Source organism: Glandiceps talaboti, chromosome 1 (genome assembly GCF_964340395.1).
Source record: "Glandiceps talaboti chromosome 1, keGlaTala1.1, whole genome shotgun sequence".
Taxonomy (NCBI): domain Eukaryota; kingdom Metazoa; phylum Hemichordata; class Enteropneusta; family Spengelidae; genus Glandiceps; species Glandiceps talaboti.
In genome coordinates this window covers 35698544-35719547 of record NC_135549.1, presented here as the reverse complement: position 1 = coordinate 35719547, position 21004 = coordinate 35698544, and the positions used below count along the sequence as shown (strand labels likewise).

At 36.6% G+C, this 21004-nt stretch overlaps 1 protein-coding gene across 2 annotated transcripts in view; it reads right to left on the bottom strand.

Annotated features, from left to right (window-relative positions):
* LOC144438349 (elongator complex protein 4-like) overlaps positions 1–21004 on the bottom strand; it is a 78357-nt gene that overhangs the window by 7101 nt on the left and 50252 nt on the right. For both annotated transcript variants that reach the window (XM_078127416.1, XM_078127417.1), the window contains exons 5-7: positions 18342–18457; positions 9720–9810; positions 8627–8818 (exon numbers count right to left, since the gene is read on the bottom strand). In XM_078127416.1, coding sequence (XP_077983542.1) covers positions 8627–8818; positions 9720–9810; positions 18342–18457 — 399 coding nt within the window. The remainder of the gene's footprint in view (positions 1–8626; positions 8819–9719; positions 9811–18341; positions 18458–21004) is intronic.

The window sequence follows — 21004 nt, the reverse complement described above, 5'->3', positions numbered from 1 at the left end:
TCTACTTATGTTTTTTAGTGGGGGGGGGGGGTGGTTAAAAAGTGACCCCCCCCCCCTCCTCAATTTCCTTTCACTAACAAATGACCATACCCTGTAAAAAGATTTTAATGAAAAACATTTTTAACTGCCTCCCTGTGGCATAGTTGTTAGAGCTCAAGATTAGTAGTCAGGAGGTCCTGGGTTCAATCCCACTAGAAACAGATAATTTTTCTGTAGTAAGATCCCACCACATTGATAATTTTTAAAGGCATCACAGTGAGTTTCAGTGAGTTTGTGTTTGTATCAATGCCTGTGTTTGGATCTATTGGCTGAGCTGAAGGCCAGAACTGCCAAAGCCTAGATGGAGTGCACAACTGACAACCCCAGGGCTGATTGGTCAACATCTCCACTCCACCATATTATTACCAATATCTTGTAATGTTGTTCCCCCATTACTACTATGAGACCCACTCTGCTCCTCACATCAATTTCCATTTTCTAAAATATGGCCCTCCCTGAGGACCCATTTGAAAAAAGGTACATGTACCCCCCCCCCCCCCCCCACACCTTGTAATTTCTTAGGGCTCTATTACATAGCTATTCTGTCACCAATTTCTACTATTGGTTCCTATGTTGAGTGTTTTTTTCATGTTCATTTTGAGATTAAAAAATGATGATTCAATGTTGTTCTGTTTGATGTTTATGTTGACAGGTCAGCCTTCAAAGTTGTATTACTCGACAAATCCAGGCAGAGTTCCTTCCCTACACATGAGACATACAGTGTCACAATCCCCATCCACAGGCAGAATGGAAAGATATGAACAAACCATGCAGAGGTCAGAAAAAAAACTCAGTGGACATCAGAGAGGTTCCTTCTACATATTTTCCAGCATTAAAATTAAACCAGCTGATTCAGTAGTGAGTTTAATAGACACCGAGACTTTAAAAGAGGGACATCGCACCATTTCAACACAGACAGTGCAGTGGTACAGATATTTCTCATGCAGAGATAATGAGACTTTATATATAGAGATTAACAATTTGAGAAATGCACCGAGACAGACTCAACAGAATCAGGAACAGTTTACTGTTTCTACTAAACCATTTGATGCTAATAATGAAAAGGTGAAGTTTTATACTGGACTTAAATTTCACGACAATAATGACTGTATTATATTCAGTCTGGTTGAAAGGTATCTCTCAGAGACATGTACAGTATTTACTAAATTTCAATAAGTATTGTTGGCAATGACAAAACTTGGCTTGAATTTTTAATTAGCTTAAAGCATAATTAGAATGGTTTGTGGCAAAGTATCCTGTTTCATCCTACCGCACTTCAGTTTTGTATCCTTTCCAGGATGCTTCTTAGAGGTTGTTTTCATTACTTGTGTAATGACTCCTACTGAAAACCCCTCACCCACTTGTATTCTCTTTGGCTGAATGAAGAATTAAAAAATCTTTGGGAATTTATAAGTAATGGCCACCTATGCCTGAGTCCACTGTATTTTGAGACCAACATTTAGTAATTAGAATCAACTAAGGGTAGCAATATTAGAATAAAATTGGGCATATATATAATTTGTGTTGTTTTGTAACGTAAAAGGCTAAAGTACTAAACACCTATCACATCAGTATGCAGACGTAGTAGCTAAGCTGAAAAGTAAGTCACCAGGCATTCACCTTATAAATAAATATTTCTAGTTTATCAGTTGTAGTTGTTGTTCTAAATAACCCCTCATTATCTACTTTTAACTTTCTATTTTCACTTGTGGCCCATTGTCTTAACTTACATGTACACACAGTTATACATATGAGCATGTGTCCATAGGTGGATGCATGGTTAGTATACTTATTTTTTAATGATTTCTCTACAAAATCATTGTTTCAACCAGTATATTTCCATCATTGGGCTGATTTAAGAGTCTCACTCTTAGAGAATACAGTACTGCCTATGTTTCACATTTTACTGGCTACATTTGAAATTAGCTACATCCCTATGTACATCCACCCATCCATCCATCCACCCATACATTACATTGCATTACATTACATTACATTACATTACATTACATAATGTATAGAAACATGAAATAAATCAAATTGAAAATTATATTTTAATATAAAAAATACCGCCAATGGCATTGTAGCACAACTGTACAGTTTTTTAAAATGTTTATCCATATGGTAGTTCATGCTAACAAGAAGTGTTCATTTGTTGAATGACTATCCAGTTACCTATCCAACCATGTTGCTATCTTTACGATATATGCTATCATTTGGCTGTTGCTATGAGCATGGTCATGTTGTTAGATATATTTGCATACATTTTTGAATGTTTTTGTTCACTTGTGTATGAATTCCTGATATTATCTTTACAATATACATGATCATTTGGCTGTTGCTATGGGCGTGGTCTTGTTGCTAGGCATATTTACATACATTTTTTGAATGTTCATTTGTCTTTCAATTCCTGTTGTTACCTTCGCAATATACGTGATCATTTGGCTGTTGCTATGGGAGTGGTCTTGTTGCTAGGCAAATTTACATACATTTTTCTGAATGTTTATTCAATTGTCTATTAATCCCTGTTATTATTCAGCGGTTTTTGACTTTAAGTTGTTTACACACACACATCCACACACACAGACAGACAGACGCCGGGCGATCAGTTCAGTTGTGCTAAAAACTTGCATACCCAATAAGGTAAGTATTACGTCAGAATATTACATGATCATTCACAGTTAACAACAGTAACGCGTGTCAAAATCTCAGGATATAAAGCTGTAGGGCAGCAACTCAATATTCCATTCAGATGCAATGAAGGAGTTTACACAAGACTGGATCTTTCAGTCTACAAATCCTCAAGTAAAGTACTGTAACAACAATGCAGAATGTGCTGCTCACACTAATATACTGAGGATAAATTATATGAATTCAAATTGTCCACCATCTTGATTCCCATAGGTTCTTCTTATAGAATTCTTTGAATACAGCCGATTACCACTACCTTGAACATACTAGACTGTTTATAGCATGGAAACGGTATGATTGCGCTAAAGAAAAGCATACACACATATCAGCTTTATAGTGATGTGTCTAAAATACACTGGAAAGGACTCTTCAATTCTTCTGTCAAACTATTTTTGTCTGTAATCATTAACTGACTATAATACACACTACCTTAAAGTGGCCATGCGTGGATGAGGATTTATTTTGAATTTTTTATTCATAAAACAATGTTATCATGGCTTCCTTCAATGTGAAATAATACTGACCAAATAAAATAATGTGTAAAAAGTTTGATATTGTACATACAATAACAAACATGTTATACATTTATTAATCTTTCAGAATTTGTTGAGTTACAAACAAGGACTTAACATATGTTGTTTCACATTTTCTTTTATAAATTTAAAATCCAAAATAAATAGCCAATCCTCATATCCATATGGCCACTTTAATCCAGTTCAGTGACTGACATGTGTAGAGTTTCAATGGTTATCAATGACTGACTATGATATATACTCTTTACATAATGGATACAGCAACTGTCTTACACCGATTTTCATTGATTAACTAACACATACTCTTTTAACTGGATTCATAGACTGGGATTCAGAGACTGACATACACTAAGTTTCAATGATTGCTCAGTGACTATGTGACTTGCACAGAGTCACTAATAAAGTAACCAGTAGGCTTTGTCCTCAGTCTACAAGGTATCCAGTCAAAACGTCCCCGGGTCAAAACGTCCCCACGTCCCCGGGTCAAAACGTCCCCGTCTTTCCATTTTTCTCGACCCAAACTATTTGTGTGTGAGTGTGTGTGTGTGTGTGTGTTACATTATATCCTTATTTCTTACTATTTCTTACATCACAATACAGTAATGTGACTGCGTACCCACCTCAGGTGCCCAAAATACGTTTATGCGGCTCCCATGGATCGCTAACACAAGTGCTAATTAGCAACACAAATGAAGAGGGCGGTAAGGTTTGAAGTCACGCGTGGCGACGCTTCAAATACTTGAATGCTGCGATTGATCAATGTATTTAGCACATCATGCAAATATAGTTAATCGTGATGAACGAAAGTAGTATGCACTGGCAAGTCGGTGAAAACTAAATTGTATCTTTCACGGTAATTATTGACACTTACACTCAAGTGTTGACACAATACTATTGGTAAACTCATACTCATAGTAGTGGCAGTCTCTGGATGGTTAGGTACCTATGCTCGTTAAAAAAAATCAAATGTACCCCTCTCTCCGAAATATAAGGCGGCTCCAGAGAGATAGGCCAGACCTAACAGGGTTAACCTTTTATAATTATTATATTACATCTATGAAGAACCGACACCACCTTATTTTTGCAAATATGCAAGGAAATCACTAAAACTTTTTTTATTTCCTAAATCTGGATGGTTTAACCTTGTAAAGCGACGCTATATATACCTGCACATTGTTTGCGAGCACGGATTGTTTGGTGTAGTTACGAAACGGTGTTTAGGTCAGGGGAAATGGGTACGCGGGATTAGAATTGGGCGTCCTCAACTCCTTTTGATATTTCATTCGGGTCTAAGGAAAAACTACCCCGATCTTAAAAGTATCTGGACAACGTTTTAAAACATCCCTTTTTCTTTCACTTTATTTACGGGAAATCAGACAGATTTGAGGTCGTAAAAGTCTTGCGTGTCAATATCAATGGTCGGTGCTGCATGCTAGCTACAGTGCGTGTCATGTCGTACATGATTGGCTATTACGCAATATAAATATTCATGTCTACGTGGGTGAACGCCCTCCAATTTTTATGAAAATGAGCATGTAAATCACGAACAGAAAATGGTTCGGAATATGGGCATCGATACTTGACCGTGTTTTAGGGAAGGAACGGAAACTGTTACACAGTCAAGTCTCTTGGTTAAATTTGGTCATACCCGGGGACGTTTTGACCCGGGGACGTTTTGACCCGGGGACGTTATGACTGGTAAGCGTCTACAAATGTACCTGTCTTTGATTTTCACAGATGCCTCAATTCAAGCTAAAATAATAATGCAGCTAAATTGTTACACACAACCAGATGTAAACTGAGCACCTCCCGTAAGGGAACCATCAATTATTAAAATTAAACTAAAAAAACCTATGGTAACGTATAAACAAATTTGTGTTGCTGAGGAGAACTATGAACTTGGTATACACCATGATAATTTTTATTTCTGAACGATGTGTACGTGTGAACCTTGGTTAACCTCAAATGAATCTTCGAAGAGCATGAAGTGAACTGTAAGTTCACGTAATGTGTTCGATCCGGTAACGAAGCTGAAAAAAAAAGGTTTCAGTTTGAGTGAGATGAAATGGTGACATGGGTCCAGTGATGTGGTGTATTTATTTATTGTTTTGGCCATGAAGGAAGATGCTTCACCGGAATGGCCGTGCTATTGATGGAGACCTTTTGTAATCAAGTCTATTAATAAGTAACCAATCACATGTATAAGTAATGATAATATTTCGTAGTTTCTAAACTCTCCAAGACGGCACATGAAAATGGTGAAACATTTTGCATACGATGTGTTATATTCAAATTTGACAAGTATAAAGGCGTAATTTAACTCAACTTTGCAATTCAGATGTGAATCACTTCTATTTGCGTTTACATTGTACGACTTGTAGGATTTGGTTCACGCCGAATTCAATGTCACAAACACAGAAGAAGAAGCCCGAAAATCACAGCAAACGCTACCTACGATATAATACAGTCGACATGTTCGAATCATGGACGCCATCTTGCCATATTACACTTCATGCATACGCATTTGTCTTCATTGCATTCTCTCATGGAATTGAACTTCGTAAAGGTATAACTCAATTGAAATGTAGACACTAGAGCCAAAGGGAAGATCTAAAAAATATGTAGTATTTGTATACTCACCAAACGTTTCGGATTTGGTCTTCTCGACCCACTAATTTGGGCAGACTAGAACGAGTATAAAGTTGGCGTCAGATTCAGATTCAGATAGCGTCATATTAAGCGTCAGATAGCCCCAGATCAATCCCAGAACCGAAGACACCCGACGGACTCAATCAAACCTGAAATAATACTGTTGAGACTACAGGGAAAGATTCCACTTCACTGCCTTTTGATGGAAGTTGGAATGTCTGTGCTTGCACAATTTTTATTTGGGAAAAATATGTGAAATAGAGTTGAAATACTTGCAACCGAGACATTGATAGCCCCAAGTTTAGCCACTGTATGTTCGTTGGTTGATACTTTTTGCCAATAATGTACATGGCATCAGTAAAGGTGTCAGTAAAAGTTAAGTTTACATACGTAATATGTTGCTATTTTTAAAAATTTAATTTAAAATTTAAAAATTGTGCAAGCAGAGACATTCCTCCTTCCATCAAAAAGTTGTGAAGTGGAATCTTTCCCTGTAGTATTACGGTATTATTTCAGCTTTGATTGAGTCCGTCGGGTGTCTTTGGATCTGAGGTTATCTGATGCTGAATATGATGCTAGCTGAATCTGAATCTGAATCTGACGCCAACTTTATACTCGTCAGACTAGACGCAATATCATAAAACCATTGACAGTGACCGGCTGCTGAGGGCAGCCTTCCGAGTTTACTCAAATTAATATAGCATAATTATATTAATTCATATTGTCTTAACAGTATTAAGTACATGAACAAATGTATTTTCTTATGTTTGATGAATATACTAATTTTTATTGAAATTGAAGTATGGAGTCTTAAGATATTGCTTAATTATTTGATTTCATTAATATGCAAATTTCTCTAATTAAACATTAACCGATCTGGCTCAAAACCCAATCAGGTCTAGCTATTACCCTAAAGATTATATATTCCAGATTTCATTACAATTGAGACAGCTGAATTTTAGAAAATGATGGCACAGACACACACAGAGACAGACAGACAGACAGACATTCCTATTTTAATACCTCCCGTACCCTTACAGGAGGTAAAAACAGAACTTCTTACAAATAATCACCACACAAGAATATGCAAAACAAAAGTCACAGACAGTCTGGTTTCGCATCAAAATAGGGTGCTTTAATAACCAGCAAGATCAGAACTAAATGTATTGATTGATTAAACAAAGCACTCCATCTTTCTGTTGCAGTGAAAAATGGCAGAAAGGTACTGAAAACGGTGAGCTAGAAAACGATAAAACTTTGGAATTGCAAAACTTGAAAATTGTCTGTACACTCAGTAACTGCAACCCTGGTGAGATTGTCTGTAGACTGAGTAACTGTGACCATGGCAATATTGTCTGTACCCTGATTAACTGCAACTGTGGTTGCAGTTAATCAATTATTATTGCAGTTAATTAATTTTGGTTCATGTAAGGCTTGTTTAACACCATGAGCACAGCATTCACCAAGACCAGCCATGTAATCAGTGATGTCGAGTAGCCAAATAAGTTGTCGAGGCGAGTGAAATAAGTTATTGAGGTGCCAAATAAGTTGTTGAGACGAGTCAAATAAGATGTTGAGGTGCCAAATAAGTTGTTGAGACGAATCAAATAAGTTGTACATAATAATGGCCCTAATAATGCGCCATAGTAGAATTGTGGTCACAGATAGTGTTAAGATCGGGATAACACCAGGCTAACAGAGTGTTAAGATCAAGGTAACACCAGGCTAACAGAGTGTTAAGATCAAGATAACACCAGGCTAACCCAGTGTTAACATCAAGATAACACCAGGCTAACCCAGTGTTAACATCAAGATAACACCAGGCTAACAGAGTGTTAAGATCAAGATAACACCAGGCTAACCCAGTGTTAACATCAAGATAACACTAGGCTAACAGAGTGTTAAGATCAAGATAACACCAGGCTAACACAGTGTTAACATCAAGATAACACTAGGCTAACAGAGTGTTAAGATCAAGATAACACCAGGCTAACAGAGTGTTAACATCAAGATAACACTAGGCTTACCCAGTGTTAACATCGAGATAACACCAGGCTAATAGAGTGTTAAGATCAAGATAACACCAGGCTAATACAGTTAAGATCAAGATAACACCAGGCTAACAGAGTTAAGATCGAGATAACACCCAGTGCTAACATCACACTGACATCAGGCTACCCCAGCGCTATCATCAAAATGACACCAGGCAAATCCAGTGTTAATATCAGACTGACACCAGGCTAACCTAGTGTTAACATCAGACTGACACCATGCTAACCCAGTGTTAACATCAGACTGACACCATGCTAACCCAGTATTAACATCAGACTGACACCAGGCTAACCCAGTGTTAACATCAGACTGACACCATGCTAACTCAGTGTTTACATCAGACTGACACCATGCTAACCCAGTGTTAACATCAGACTGACACCATGCTAACCCAGTCCTAACATCAGACTGACACCATGCTGACCCAGTGCTAACATCAGACTGACACCATGCTAACTCAGTGTTTACATCAGACTGACACCATGCTAACATTAGACTGACACTAAGTGTTAACATCAGACTGACACCAGGCTAACCCAGTGTTAACATCAGACTGACACCATGCTAACCCAGTGTTAACATCAGACTGAGACCTTGCTATACAAGCTAGTGTTAACATCAGGATTATCTTATGAAATAGAAATTTTTGTAGTAATTATTACCTGAAATAGATGTGTTGGTACTGTAATTAAGCACACACAGAGTGACGACCTCATCAAAGATCTCAATGTTTGTAAGAATATTAACAGTGATTGATCTGTTGATTGACAGCCTGGTATTGCACTAGTCTCTTCATCCCAATGTGGTGAACCCAATGATTGAATCACAATCCTTAGAATATTTCTATCTTTATTCTAAAACATACATAAATGCACAAAAAGATATATATTTACTGATAAAAGTTTCAATTTTGGGGTCATTGACAAACAGTCAAGTATATGTTATCAGAAAGTGAATACAACTTGTCTATGACTACATTTCATAGAACTGGGGAATTAACAGCTAGTCAGATGAAAGGCAACGATACAGGCTCTCTCTGAGAAAGATGTCAACCTTTTGACCTGAGTGCCATGTATTTTGAAGTATGATCCACAAGTTGTTCGTTGGAGATACTATCAGTGGTAGTGACTAACATTACCTGCAGCAAAGCACTGAAAATATAGATGGTAGTCAAGGAAACAGAAACATGAGAAGCATGTCATTCCCAAACAGTTCCGAATTTTTCTTAGTGCAGTTGGTTTAGTGCAGTCATCGTTAGAGTAAGCCACATCTGTTACGAGTTCTACTTGATTTCAATTTGAAATTGTAAAGAAACAAACATATAATGTTGACCTTAAGATCAGTTAACATAATAATGTAAGATCAGTTAACATATAATGTTGACCTCAAGATCAGTTAACATAATAATGTTGACCTCAAGATCAGTTAACATATAATGTTGACCTTAAGATCAGTTAACATATAATGTTGACCTTAAGATCAGTTAACATATAATGTTGACCTCAAGATCAGTTAACATATAATGTTGACCTTAAGATCAGTTAACATATAATGTTGACCTTAAGATCAGTTAACATATAATGTTGACCTCAAGATCAGTTAACATAATAATGTTGACCTCAAGATCAGTTAACATATAATGTTGACCTCAAGATCAGTTAACACATATTTGTCAATGGTATACAGGGTTATCCACTTTAACCCAGGCCTTCTCTTGCATCATTGAAGGCAATCTGTTAATATAATTAAACTTACCTCTAAACATGTAGAGTTGTATTTGCCAGCATTAACTCGATGCTGTATACAGCAAAGAAGATCGCTGTACTTGGAGTTCATCATAGTGTTTCTTGAAAAAGACAAAAACCAGCACTAATGGAATGTACCAAAACTACATGAATGTACAATATCTTGTACATATACTAGAAAGATCTAACTTTGAAGTATATACTACTTAAAATGTAGAATGATGGACATATCAGTTTGACTTCGAGTTGACTCGGGTTTCTTACTTTTCTTAATGGTAGCACTTTGCATCCTCTCATTTTCACTACTTCTAGCTGTAGGGCAAGGAAAACATGTTTCTTCACATCTAGGGCAAAGATGAAGATCTCCCTGGCATAATGACACATTCCCTAAAGTTCCACAATCCAAACAGTGCATCTTGCATCTTGCAAATGACGAACCAAGAAAATTTGGAAATGTTTTTTTTTTCCTTCTATAATGTTAATTTGGACAAAGTTACACAAGCACGACACAAAGCACCTACCATTTACAGAAATATTGCAGTCATCAGATAATAAAATCCAGCAACGGAGAGGCAAGAATTCAATGAAAAGCAGAGACAGTTGGTCGACGTCCGACACAATATACACAGATAAAAACCAACAAATGTGTCAACACAGATGATTTTAGTAAGATGAACAATTAAGCATTCAGTCAAAGTCTTATGCCCCCCCCCTCCCCCAACTAGCAACTTATGCATTTTATTTTTTAAGACAAGTCCTTGAGAATGACATAGTCCCCGCTATGAGTGAGTTTTAAGGAACTGGCAGTTTATGTTGTCATTTTCTTGATATCACTACTATGATCATGCAACAACACTTGTGAACCTAAATCAAACAGACTTAGATATGTTATGTCTGCTCGTTGGACATGGGACATGCCTACTATTCAAGATGACGTGATGGAATAAACCATTCAACAATACAGGATGGGTTAGTTACGGGGGGGGGGGGGGGGGACCTGTTCAAGCATGTCTGAGTAATGGCTTTGGACATGAAAACTGTGCCAACAAAATCGCTGACAGGCAGCCATATTGGATCGTATCACGACAACAATGAATATGCACATATATGTCATAGAACACTGTCCTAATACCAACTTTGAATGAGATCTGTTCAAGCATGTCTGAGTTATGGCTTTGGACATGGAAAATTCGCAAACAAAATTGCTGCTAGGTGGCCATATTGGATTGTATCATGAAATAAATTGACGTGCATATGTATGCCATTGTATGTTGCCCCTGTACCAAGTTTGAAAAAATAGCGCAAATATTGCGTTGCCGCACAACTTCATGTTCAGGGCAATGATAGATATATAATTTTTTGAATATTTAAAGTTGTAACCAAAACAAAATTTTCATACCGAATTTCCATCATCATAATCCAGCCATCCTATGTTGGAAGTGTACAAGACAAGTATAGCAACATCCTAATCAACTTTAAAGGGATGTGTCTACAAGGTTTTGTACTTCTTTATTTTTTAAAATCAATTTGGAACCAAGTCATACCAATGTAACAGGTTTATCTTTCTTGGTTGTCTTATTGTAATATTGTAAAAGCCAGCTACATTCAGTTTTATATAGGCAGGTGATGAAACAGCTGTCTTACAATATATTACATAATCCAGTCATAAACCAAACTGGCCATGCTACAGGCTTTACCACCAGAGGAAATAGTAAAGTAAACATTATAGTTAATTAACAATGTACTGTTCTCACTGTGTCAGCTATTAATGAGGACAAATCTACACATTCTCAACAAAGTTAAGCTCAATCTACTGGGTAATTTCAGAGTTGAAGATTTTTGCAATGACAAAGAATAACACTTCTAGAAACATCTCACCAAGTTTCAAACTCATTCACTCAGTATTTTTTGAGATATAAGTTTTTGACCAAAATTCACATTTTTACACCTTAATTCCATATCACTCATGGAATCATGGTATGCTTAACATATCTTCGTCCATACATCCCTAAATGCATTTCCATTAAATTTCAGCCCAATCTGCTCAGTGGTTTTGGAATTATAGATTTTTAACCAAAAAGACACATTTTCAGCCCTAATTTGCATATCACTGATGGAATCATCATGTCATGAACAAATCTTACTTTACACCCCCTAAAGAATGTTCCCACCAAATTTCACACCAATCTGCCCAGTAGTTTCTGAGTTTAAGTTTTTTGACCAAAAATCACATTTTTTGACCCAAATCACACACCTGTGATGCGATCATTTTGATTTGAACAATTTCCCAACTAGACACCCATGGTAATGGCCCCACCAAATATCATGGCAATCGGTCCAGCAGTTTTTGCCTTTAAGTTGTTTACACACATACACACACACACACAGACAGACAGACACTTTGCCATGCCTATAGCACTACTGAACCTTATCAGTTCAGTTGTGCTAAAAAATCGGTCCAGGCATCTCCAAGAAACAGCTCTGGAAGGACGGACAGACGGATGGATGGATGCACGGACAGAAGGAACCCAATCCATAAGTCCCTGTCGCGGGGCCTAATTGTAACACAGAAATGCCTTGTCAGACTTTCCAGGGATACAAATGTTTGTAGTGTTGGTTTTCAGTATAATTTAAGCAATAATATTTGGCAGTCTTGCTGTAAGGCTGCTTAGGGGGGGGGGGGGATTTATTGTAAAACCCTAATTTTTTTTCAAGTACACCCCCCCCTGCCAAAGCCCCAAATATTTCAAGTACCCCCCCACCCCCCCCCCACCCCCCCCGAATAAATTTTCAAGTACCCCCCACCCGAATAAATTTTTTTTGGAATACTCTTCCTGTACGTTAACATTCCATACCAAGTATTGGCCACTGAGTGCTTTATTGAGGAAGCCAAAATACAGTTTGAGCAGTTTTTAGCCCTTCTGATTGAAAGAGTGAGGATAAGAAAGAAAGATGATGATAACACCACAGATGATGAAAATGATTCCCATGGTTGTGACAGTGATGATGGTGGTATACCATTAAAAGATAGCGTAGGTGAAGGGAGTACTAAAAAGATGATGATGATGAAGAAGAATATGAAGATGGTGATGATGATGATGATGATGATGATGATGATGATGAAGAAAAATATGAAGATGATGATGATGATGATGATGATGATGTTGATGATGATGAAGAAGAAGAATATGAAGATGATGATGATGATGAAGATGATGATGATGAAGAAGAAGAAAAAGGAGAAGAAGGGGAACCCTTTCAAACATAAATCAAGTAGATCAAGTGTAATATCAGTCTTTCCTTTGTAATGTTTTAGAAGAGGAAGATGACGATTTGAATGATGTTGATGATTTATGACTGACAATGCCTAGTGCAATATTGACATGAAAAGATAATTTATTTGTTAATTTTTTAAATGAGTATGTTTGTGTATTATTATTATTATTATTATTATTATTATTATTACAAGTGAAGGGGTTAAAATAGTATATAATAATAAAGCATTGTGTGAGAGACAATTTAGAGGAATGGTGCCTTTTGGTCCTATTGTCAATAAAATGTATCCGTTTGAGCATATATTTGCTATGCTGGCTCATATTTGCTATGCTGATTGACGTTTGAGGGCGCCCTTTCACAACTTTATCTGTACATACTTCTGCATTCAATTTGTGAGAGTCTAAAATATAGTAAAAGTAATTTCAAAATTGCATGTTAGGAAAATGGAAAAGTTAAGGGGTGTAATAGTTGAATATCACTGAAGTTGAAGTTTACTACTCAATTAATTTTGCAACATTTCTCATTCAAGCTCAAGTTATAACAGTTTGGAGTTTGGTTACTCCTCTGTATATGAATATAGTATTATTTAATTTATTACTAATTATGCACACTCCACCCTTTAATAACTGACCTTTTAATAATTCAAATCTAATGTATGTCATAATACTGTGGAGTGTGCCCTGTCGACAAAAGTCTAAATGTTTGTATATACTATTAGCAGTTCTGTGCAATGACAAAACATAGATCAGTGTGAAATATCCTCAGGTATCTATAGAGTTTGTTCGAACCTAAATTATTTATTTCCATATGCCAGTGTAACTGACTGTGACTTCACATGTTTCGGACTAGTTTGACTTTTACCAATATTTTCTAGATATCTTATTTTACACTTTGGGCTTTTTAGTTTTGTCTGATAACCAACCACCTTGAAAACTATGTACTCACTTTATTTGATTTTCTCTTGATTGCGTTCATTACCATCCACAGAGTAACATGAAGCATTTTCGTTGTCTTTCAAAAAACTTCCCGTCCAGTGCATGTAGACTCACTGTACATGTGGCATGGTGTATCGTCTATGACTATTGTTGTCTTGTAAAATAAACTTTGAACATGCTGATGAGAACTATGGCTAGGAATGTCTTATTTTTGTTTTATCTATTTATCATTTTGTTTTGACGTATTGACTATACTGTGTTGTGTCCATATATGTTATATGAACCTGTGTTTGCCATGATCCAGGTAGACACAACAATGGCAACACTGAATTGCAACATCAGTACAGCGTTGTGTCTTTTTATGTTGATTTCGACAATGATACATGTTATGTATCAAAATAAAAGCAATCAACTCTCGGTAGTCTGCTTGACAATCAGACAATCGGACTACGCATTATTGTTGACTTGCCTTCTTTATATCAGTTCAAACACAATTTTCGATTTCACTTTGATCATGAGCCACAAGCGGGGAACTACTAAATTGGTCAGGGAAACAGTTACATTTACTGCTGGCCTTCAAAACGTTCGTTGCATCGGTAAAGTTTATTGTGATGACCATTGGCAAGTATAGTGTGTATATTTTTTAGAGTGTTGTGTTTCTTGGTTCATTGTGCACGATTGAAATAGAAACAGGTGAAATAAACATAAAATCGTAATTGCGAATTCGGGTTGGGGTAGGAAACGTGGTAAAGGCAAGGTACTAACCAGTCTAACGCAACGTACTCCTACTAATGCCCGAGGGGGTGGGGCAATTGCCTCATATTCACCCCCTAGTCATTTTCACGGACGTAAAAGAGTGGTTGTGTGTCAGTCAGAATTTTTGAATGCCCCACCCAATGTTGGGAGTTTTACTTCTTTTAGGTGGTGATTTTCCAGAATGTCTTGACCCAGGGAATGGGGAATGTGACAAATGTTATAAGACTAATTGCCAAATCCCCCACTATGCCCCGAGGTGGGGGGGGGGGGTGACATTGAATCGTGCATAAGCACATGTTGAAGCCTGCATTACATGTAAACAGACGTGTCGTGTAGTTCTCAACTTGTCATATACTATACTATACTTGCTATACTGTAATATACGATGAAGCAAACTGAACCTTTACAACAACAACAACAACAACAACAACAACAACAATAACGACGTTACAAAGAGATACAGAACAACAGGTTTTAGGTCAAATACATGTATCGGCCATGGATATACATGTATGTTATGCAATTCCCTAGAAAGCATACGTAAATAACCGTTCCCCATGTCATCTCAGTTTCACGTTTGCTCGCGATATAGACATCGTTAAAGTTCAGTGGATTCAGTGTACTTTATTAGGCAACCGTTTATCATAGGTAACCAGTGCTTATTATTCATGGAAATACTCCTCAAATTGATGTCATAAATATCCCACACCTGTCACCAGCACAATGTGCTAGTAACATATGTCGATCAGCAGACACTCCGAAAAAACACTGCATAATATTCGCCTATGAAATGTCGGAAAAAAATATTTGCAATGTCCGCTGTTTTAACTCATCCATAATTTTAGCAACTAAGTTTAATGTAAATTAATGATGATTATTCCTCATCGTCGGCAATGTCACATAAACAATACATTTCTAAGCTGGTGAGATTGTTTCTATCGTTGTTTATCCCACTTGTAATTGTATGTGATGTGTGTACCGCGGTACTGCATGCACACATACGACAATGTAACGCACCTTGCTACATTGTATTCAATTCTAGTAACGCCATTCACCTTGCGCACACACGTACACAGTAGTAATAGCCATTTCTCACACTCGACACTTCGCAAGCCTTATGATTGAGAATTTCTGCATAATTTATAAGTATTCCTGTAACAATGAATGCTACCTTGATGTCACTTATCCCCGATGACATGAATGATATCGGTGTCTGTTATCGTCTGAATTTGGGACCCAGAAATACGTACATACGCATGTACGCACATTGAGTTGTCACAATACTACACTACAGTGTCAGCTGGAGCAGCAGACGATCTTTGAAACTGTCGGATTTTGAAATTCTATCCATAAACAAACGATATACAGTATCAAGTCGCGTATGTCAACTTGTACTCAAATGTAGGAGTACACATTTGGAGATTTTGTGATGAAAGACTGAACCAAGTTGTGTAGATCGAATTCTCAAGGACTGCTGGTATTTAGGTATTTACAATTTATTCTGGTGATTTTTAGAGTTTTACTTTCAGAATTGCGTAGGTTTGATACAGATAATTTCAAAAATCATGAAACCTTGTTACAACAGATATCACCAACCCATACATTCCAACAGCAATGATGTTTTTTTCCTAAATTTAAAATGTTTAAAGTGTTTTATGTCTAATTTTTCAAAAATTCACGTTATATGGTTATTTTGGTTACCATGGCAACTGATGTTCATTAAATGACCGCTTTTTTTTAACTCAGCATGACAAACTACCCTTGGTAGTAGGGTCAATGTACAAATAAAAAGATATTTATCAGATTTATATTGTTATTTGTGAGATGTATGTATATATAATGAAAACATAATTTTCACGTCTACCATACGTTTCCATGGAAACAGCTATCCAATTTTAACAATTTATGTTACACCAGGTAGCACTAACTCATACATATCTAATACAAGGGCATTTTTTCACTGTATTATCTTTTTTTCAATGTTTTATGTCAAATTTTGGAAAAAATGGTTAACATATTATGGTGGTTTTGGTTACCATGGCAACAGATGTTCGTAAAATGACCCCCTTTTTTGAACTCAGCATACAAAACTACCCCAGGTAGGGTGGTTGATATTCAAATAAACTTGATTATTATAAAAATTATTACTATAATTATATACTTATTTTATAATTATTATGTGCTGCTTCAACAGAGATATGTTTTAAGCATTCCAAAAAATTCCACAGTTTGTGCAAACACTACTTTATGAAAATGTTTATTGAGACTATATTGGAGTATTTGCTCATATTGTGTCAGTTCACTACCTCATTCCTGCCATATATCTGTAGGGTAACTTGAGAGTTATGTCAAAGTTTATTTATTTATCTTTATATTTACAAGTAATAGTATATTCATGCAAAGTTGAAAAGTATGTGCAAAAACTTATTTGACTTTTTCTCTGTTAACTCAGCTTGTGAGATATTGTCTTCTGTTTCACATGTAGCAGACGTTGCCAATATGCTAATTTTAGGAAATATTTAGAATGTGTTATTAAAAGTTTATGTTGAAAATTATAGTCATATCTACAGGATGAAAAAATACCTTGCACAGAAGTTTTTGATACTTGTCAAGTATGTTTTAGTGCAGGTGCATCTTTTACATTTTGATGGCAGGCTGAGATGAACCTTTTCCAACTCTTTTTTTTTTTTTTTTAACTTTCAAGAACAGCAAATGTAAAATGTTGTCTGTCATTTAATACTAGTAAGAATTTACATGAAAAAGTTACATATCATTGTGATAACCACAAACCAAAACACAGTCATGTCACAAAGAATATTTTCAGTACAGTGTAAAGGTAATTTCACACATTAAATGAACCAAATTTCAGTAGATATTAGTGTACATGAAAGACACTGGTATTTTCAGACAAAAAACAATCTGTACCACTCAATTCGCCCATTTCAATTTATCACTACATTAACAGTTTATTAAAAGAAAATTAAAATTTGACTGTTTTTGTTTTTCATTTTACTAACTTGTGAGCAACTGTTGTTTGTAGCTGTTGTTGTTGTTGTTGTTGTTGTTGAAAAAGGAAGACCAACATTTTAAAAGCTTATTTTCCCATGTTTGAAAAGTCATGATGTCAGGTACCCCCCCCCCCCCTACAACCCATAACATTTTTTCAGGTACCCCCACACACACACACTATCCATATATTTTCAAGTCCCCCCCCCTAAAATCTCCTTGCCCACCCCTTCCCCCCAACACGTTTTTGTGAAAGCAGCCTAAGGCCAGGAAAGTGCAGTTTACAGCTAAAATGTAACCCTTTCTCTCTCTTCACCTTGAAAATGTTTGTCAAGATCAAAGGCAACAGTCTCAATAGAAAGCTCATTATTGATAATGTGAGAGTAGACACTTGAAAAGTGTCCATAGGTATCAAACTTTTGTTGATAACATGCAGAATGTGCTTTTTATCACAAATATGGCTGCCATTTTGCTATACAGGTCAAGGTCAAATGGCACACACACACACACACACACACACACACACGCACACCCTCCTACATTGTACATGTACATTCAAACACACATAAAAATGAACACATATTATACATGTATGTAGCAAGGTGGAGATGGCTGTAATGGGAATTTGTGACATAGTACAATATTTTAATAGAAAATACCTGTTTGTGGTTTGTGGTTTTATTTGGTGATGTGTACATTTGACATTTTTCACAAACTCTGCATCCATCTTTTGACTTAGATCATAGTAATGACCAAATTGTACTCCTTGTGCAGTCTGAAACATAAGAATACATGGACAATGTCTTTTTGTTAACTCTCCTTAGAATATATATGTTCACAGGTTGGTAAAGCATAAAAATACCGCCAAAGGCGGTGTTCCACAACTATACAGTTTTAAAAAATGTTTATCCATATGCTAGTCCATGCTAACAATAGGTGTTCATTTGCTGAATGACTATCCAGTTGCCTATCCAACCACGTTGCTATGTTTGTGATATACATGATCACTTGGCTGTTGCTATGGGCGTGGTCATGTTGCTCGATATATTTGCATACATTTCTGAATGTTTTTGTTCACCTGTCTATGAATTCCAGATATTATCTTTGCAATATACGTGATCATTTGGCTGTTGCTATGGGCATGGTTTTGTTGCCAGGCACATTTGCATACAATTTTTAATGTTTATTTATTTGTCTATTAATTAGTTATCTTTGCAATATATGTGATAATTTGGCTGTTGCTATGGGCGTGGTCTTGTTGCTAGGCACATTTGCATACATTTTTCGAATGTTTATTCACTTGTCTTCCAATTGCTGGTGTTATCTTTGCAAAATACGTGATTATTTGGCTGTTGATATGGGCGTGGTCTTGTTGGGCAAATTTACATACACTTTTTGAATGTTTATTCAAGTCTTTTAGAAAATTTAGAAATTTAGAAAGTCATCAGAAATCAGAAACGTGAACGAGCTTTGGGGAAAGTCAAATGCAAGATTGAATGCTGCCGTACTTCGGAGATGTCGCTGGTACAGGTACTAGGTCAAGACTGAAATGCTGTCGACCGAATGTGTGCAAGTACTAGTGAGTGTGTTACTCCGCCGCGGGGCACAAATGGCTTGGGTGAAAGGTCACGATTTGGCTTGGGTGAAAGGTCACGATCCGATCGTGATCATAACATAAGAATACATTGTGCACCATACATTGACGATGTTACATGTGGTATAAGGACATCAGATATGGGAAATTGCTATTTAAGTATATCTGTGCTTAACATTTCAAAAAATTATTTAACTAACTATGGAACTAGAAAAACTGTAGTTCCGAGTGCAAGGTTACTTTCAAGGAGTGAATCGTTTGAGACAAGGGACGTTAACAGCTGTTACAACTATTATAATCATATTACAGTTGACATTGCAAACAGATTTAGAGATTGTCAACAACCCGACTTGCCTATTGATGAACTCGGGTTATCCGTAGTTTGGTTTTACCGAGGCGATTCCGACATGAACACTTTCAGAAACATCTCACAAAGTGTCAGACTCATTGTACTTTTTTGAGATATAAGTTTTTGACCAAAAATGAACATTTTTACACCTAATTTGCATATCACTCATGGAATCATTGTATGCTTAATATTTCTTTGCCCATACATCCCTAGATGCATTCCCAATAAATTTCAGCCAAATCTGCTCAGTGGTTTTGGAATTTTAGGTTTTTAACCCAAAAGACACATTAGCATTTAGCCCTAATTTGCATATTACTGATGGGACCATATCATGAACAATTCTTGGTAAAAATACCCTGAAGAATGTGCACCAAATTTCAGCCCAATCTGCCTAGTAGTTTTTGAGTTTAAGTTTTCTCACCAAAAATCACATTTTTTGACCCAAATCACAAACCGGTGGTAAGATCATTTTGATTTTGATTTGAACAATTTCCCAACTAGACACCCAAGGTAATGTACCCACCAAATATCATGGCAATCGGTTCAGCGGTTTTTGACTTTAAGTTGTTTACACACACACACACACACACACACACACACACACACACACACACAAAGACAGACAGGACAGACAGACTCAGGACGGTCCCTATAGCACTACTGAACCTCAGTTCAGTTGTGCTAAAAATACCGCCAATGGCATTGTAGCACAACTGTACAGTTTTTACCCCATATGCTAGTCCATGCTAACAATAGGTGTTCATTTACTGAATGACTATCCAGTTGCCTATCCAACCATGTTGCTATCTTTTTGATATACACAAATTGGATGTTGCTATGGGCGTGGTCATGTTGCTAGATATATTTCCATACATTTATATATGTTTTTGTTTACTTGTGTATGAATTCCTATGATATTATCTTTGCAATATATGTGATCATTTGGCTGTTGTTATGGGCATGGTCTTGTTGCTAGGCATATTTGCATACATGTTTAAACGTTTATTCATTTGTCTATTAATCCTCATTATATTTGCAATATATGTAATGATTTGGGTGTTGCTATGCAGTGATTGGGAAGTCAACGCACCTGCGCCATAGTCGCATTTAATTGAAAATTGGCACATTGAAATCGACTTCTTGGCGCCCACAAAGGCGCATTGTGGCTAACAGTGAAATTTAGACACTTCGGTGCTGGAGTGCTGATTCGGTAGAGGCGAAGTACGGAAGTACATTGTAAACCCAACTCACGTCAGCTGTTTGAAATGATGCCCCCACACGTCGTCTTTTGCAAAGCAAATCTGAATACTTATACTGTTTCATGTCCCTCTATCCATGTATGACTATTTGAATACACGATACACGCGTGACCATTCCCC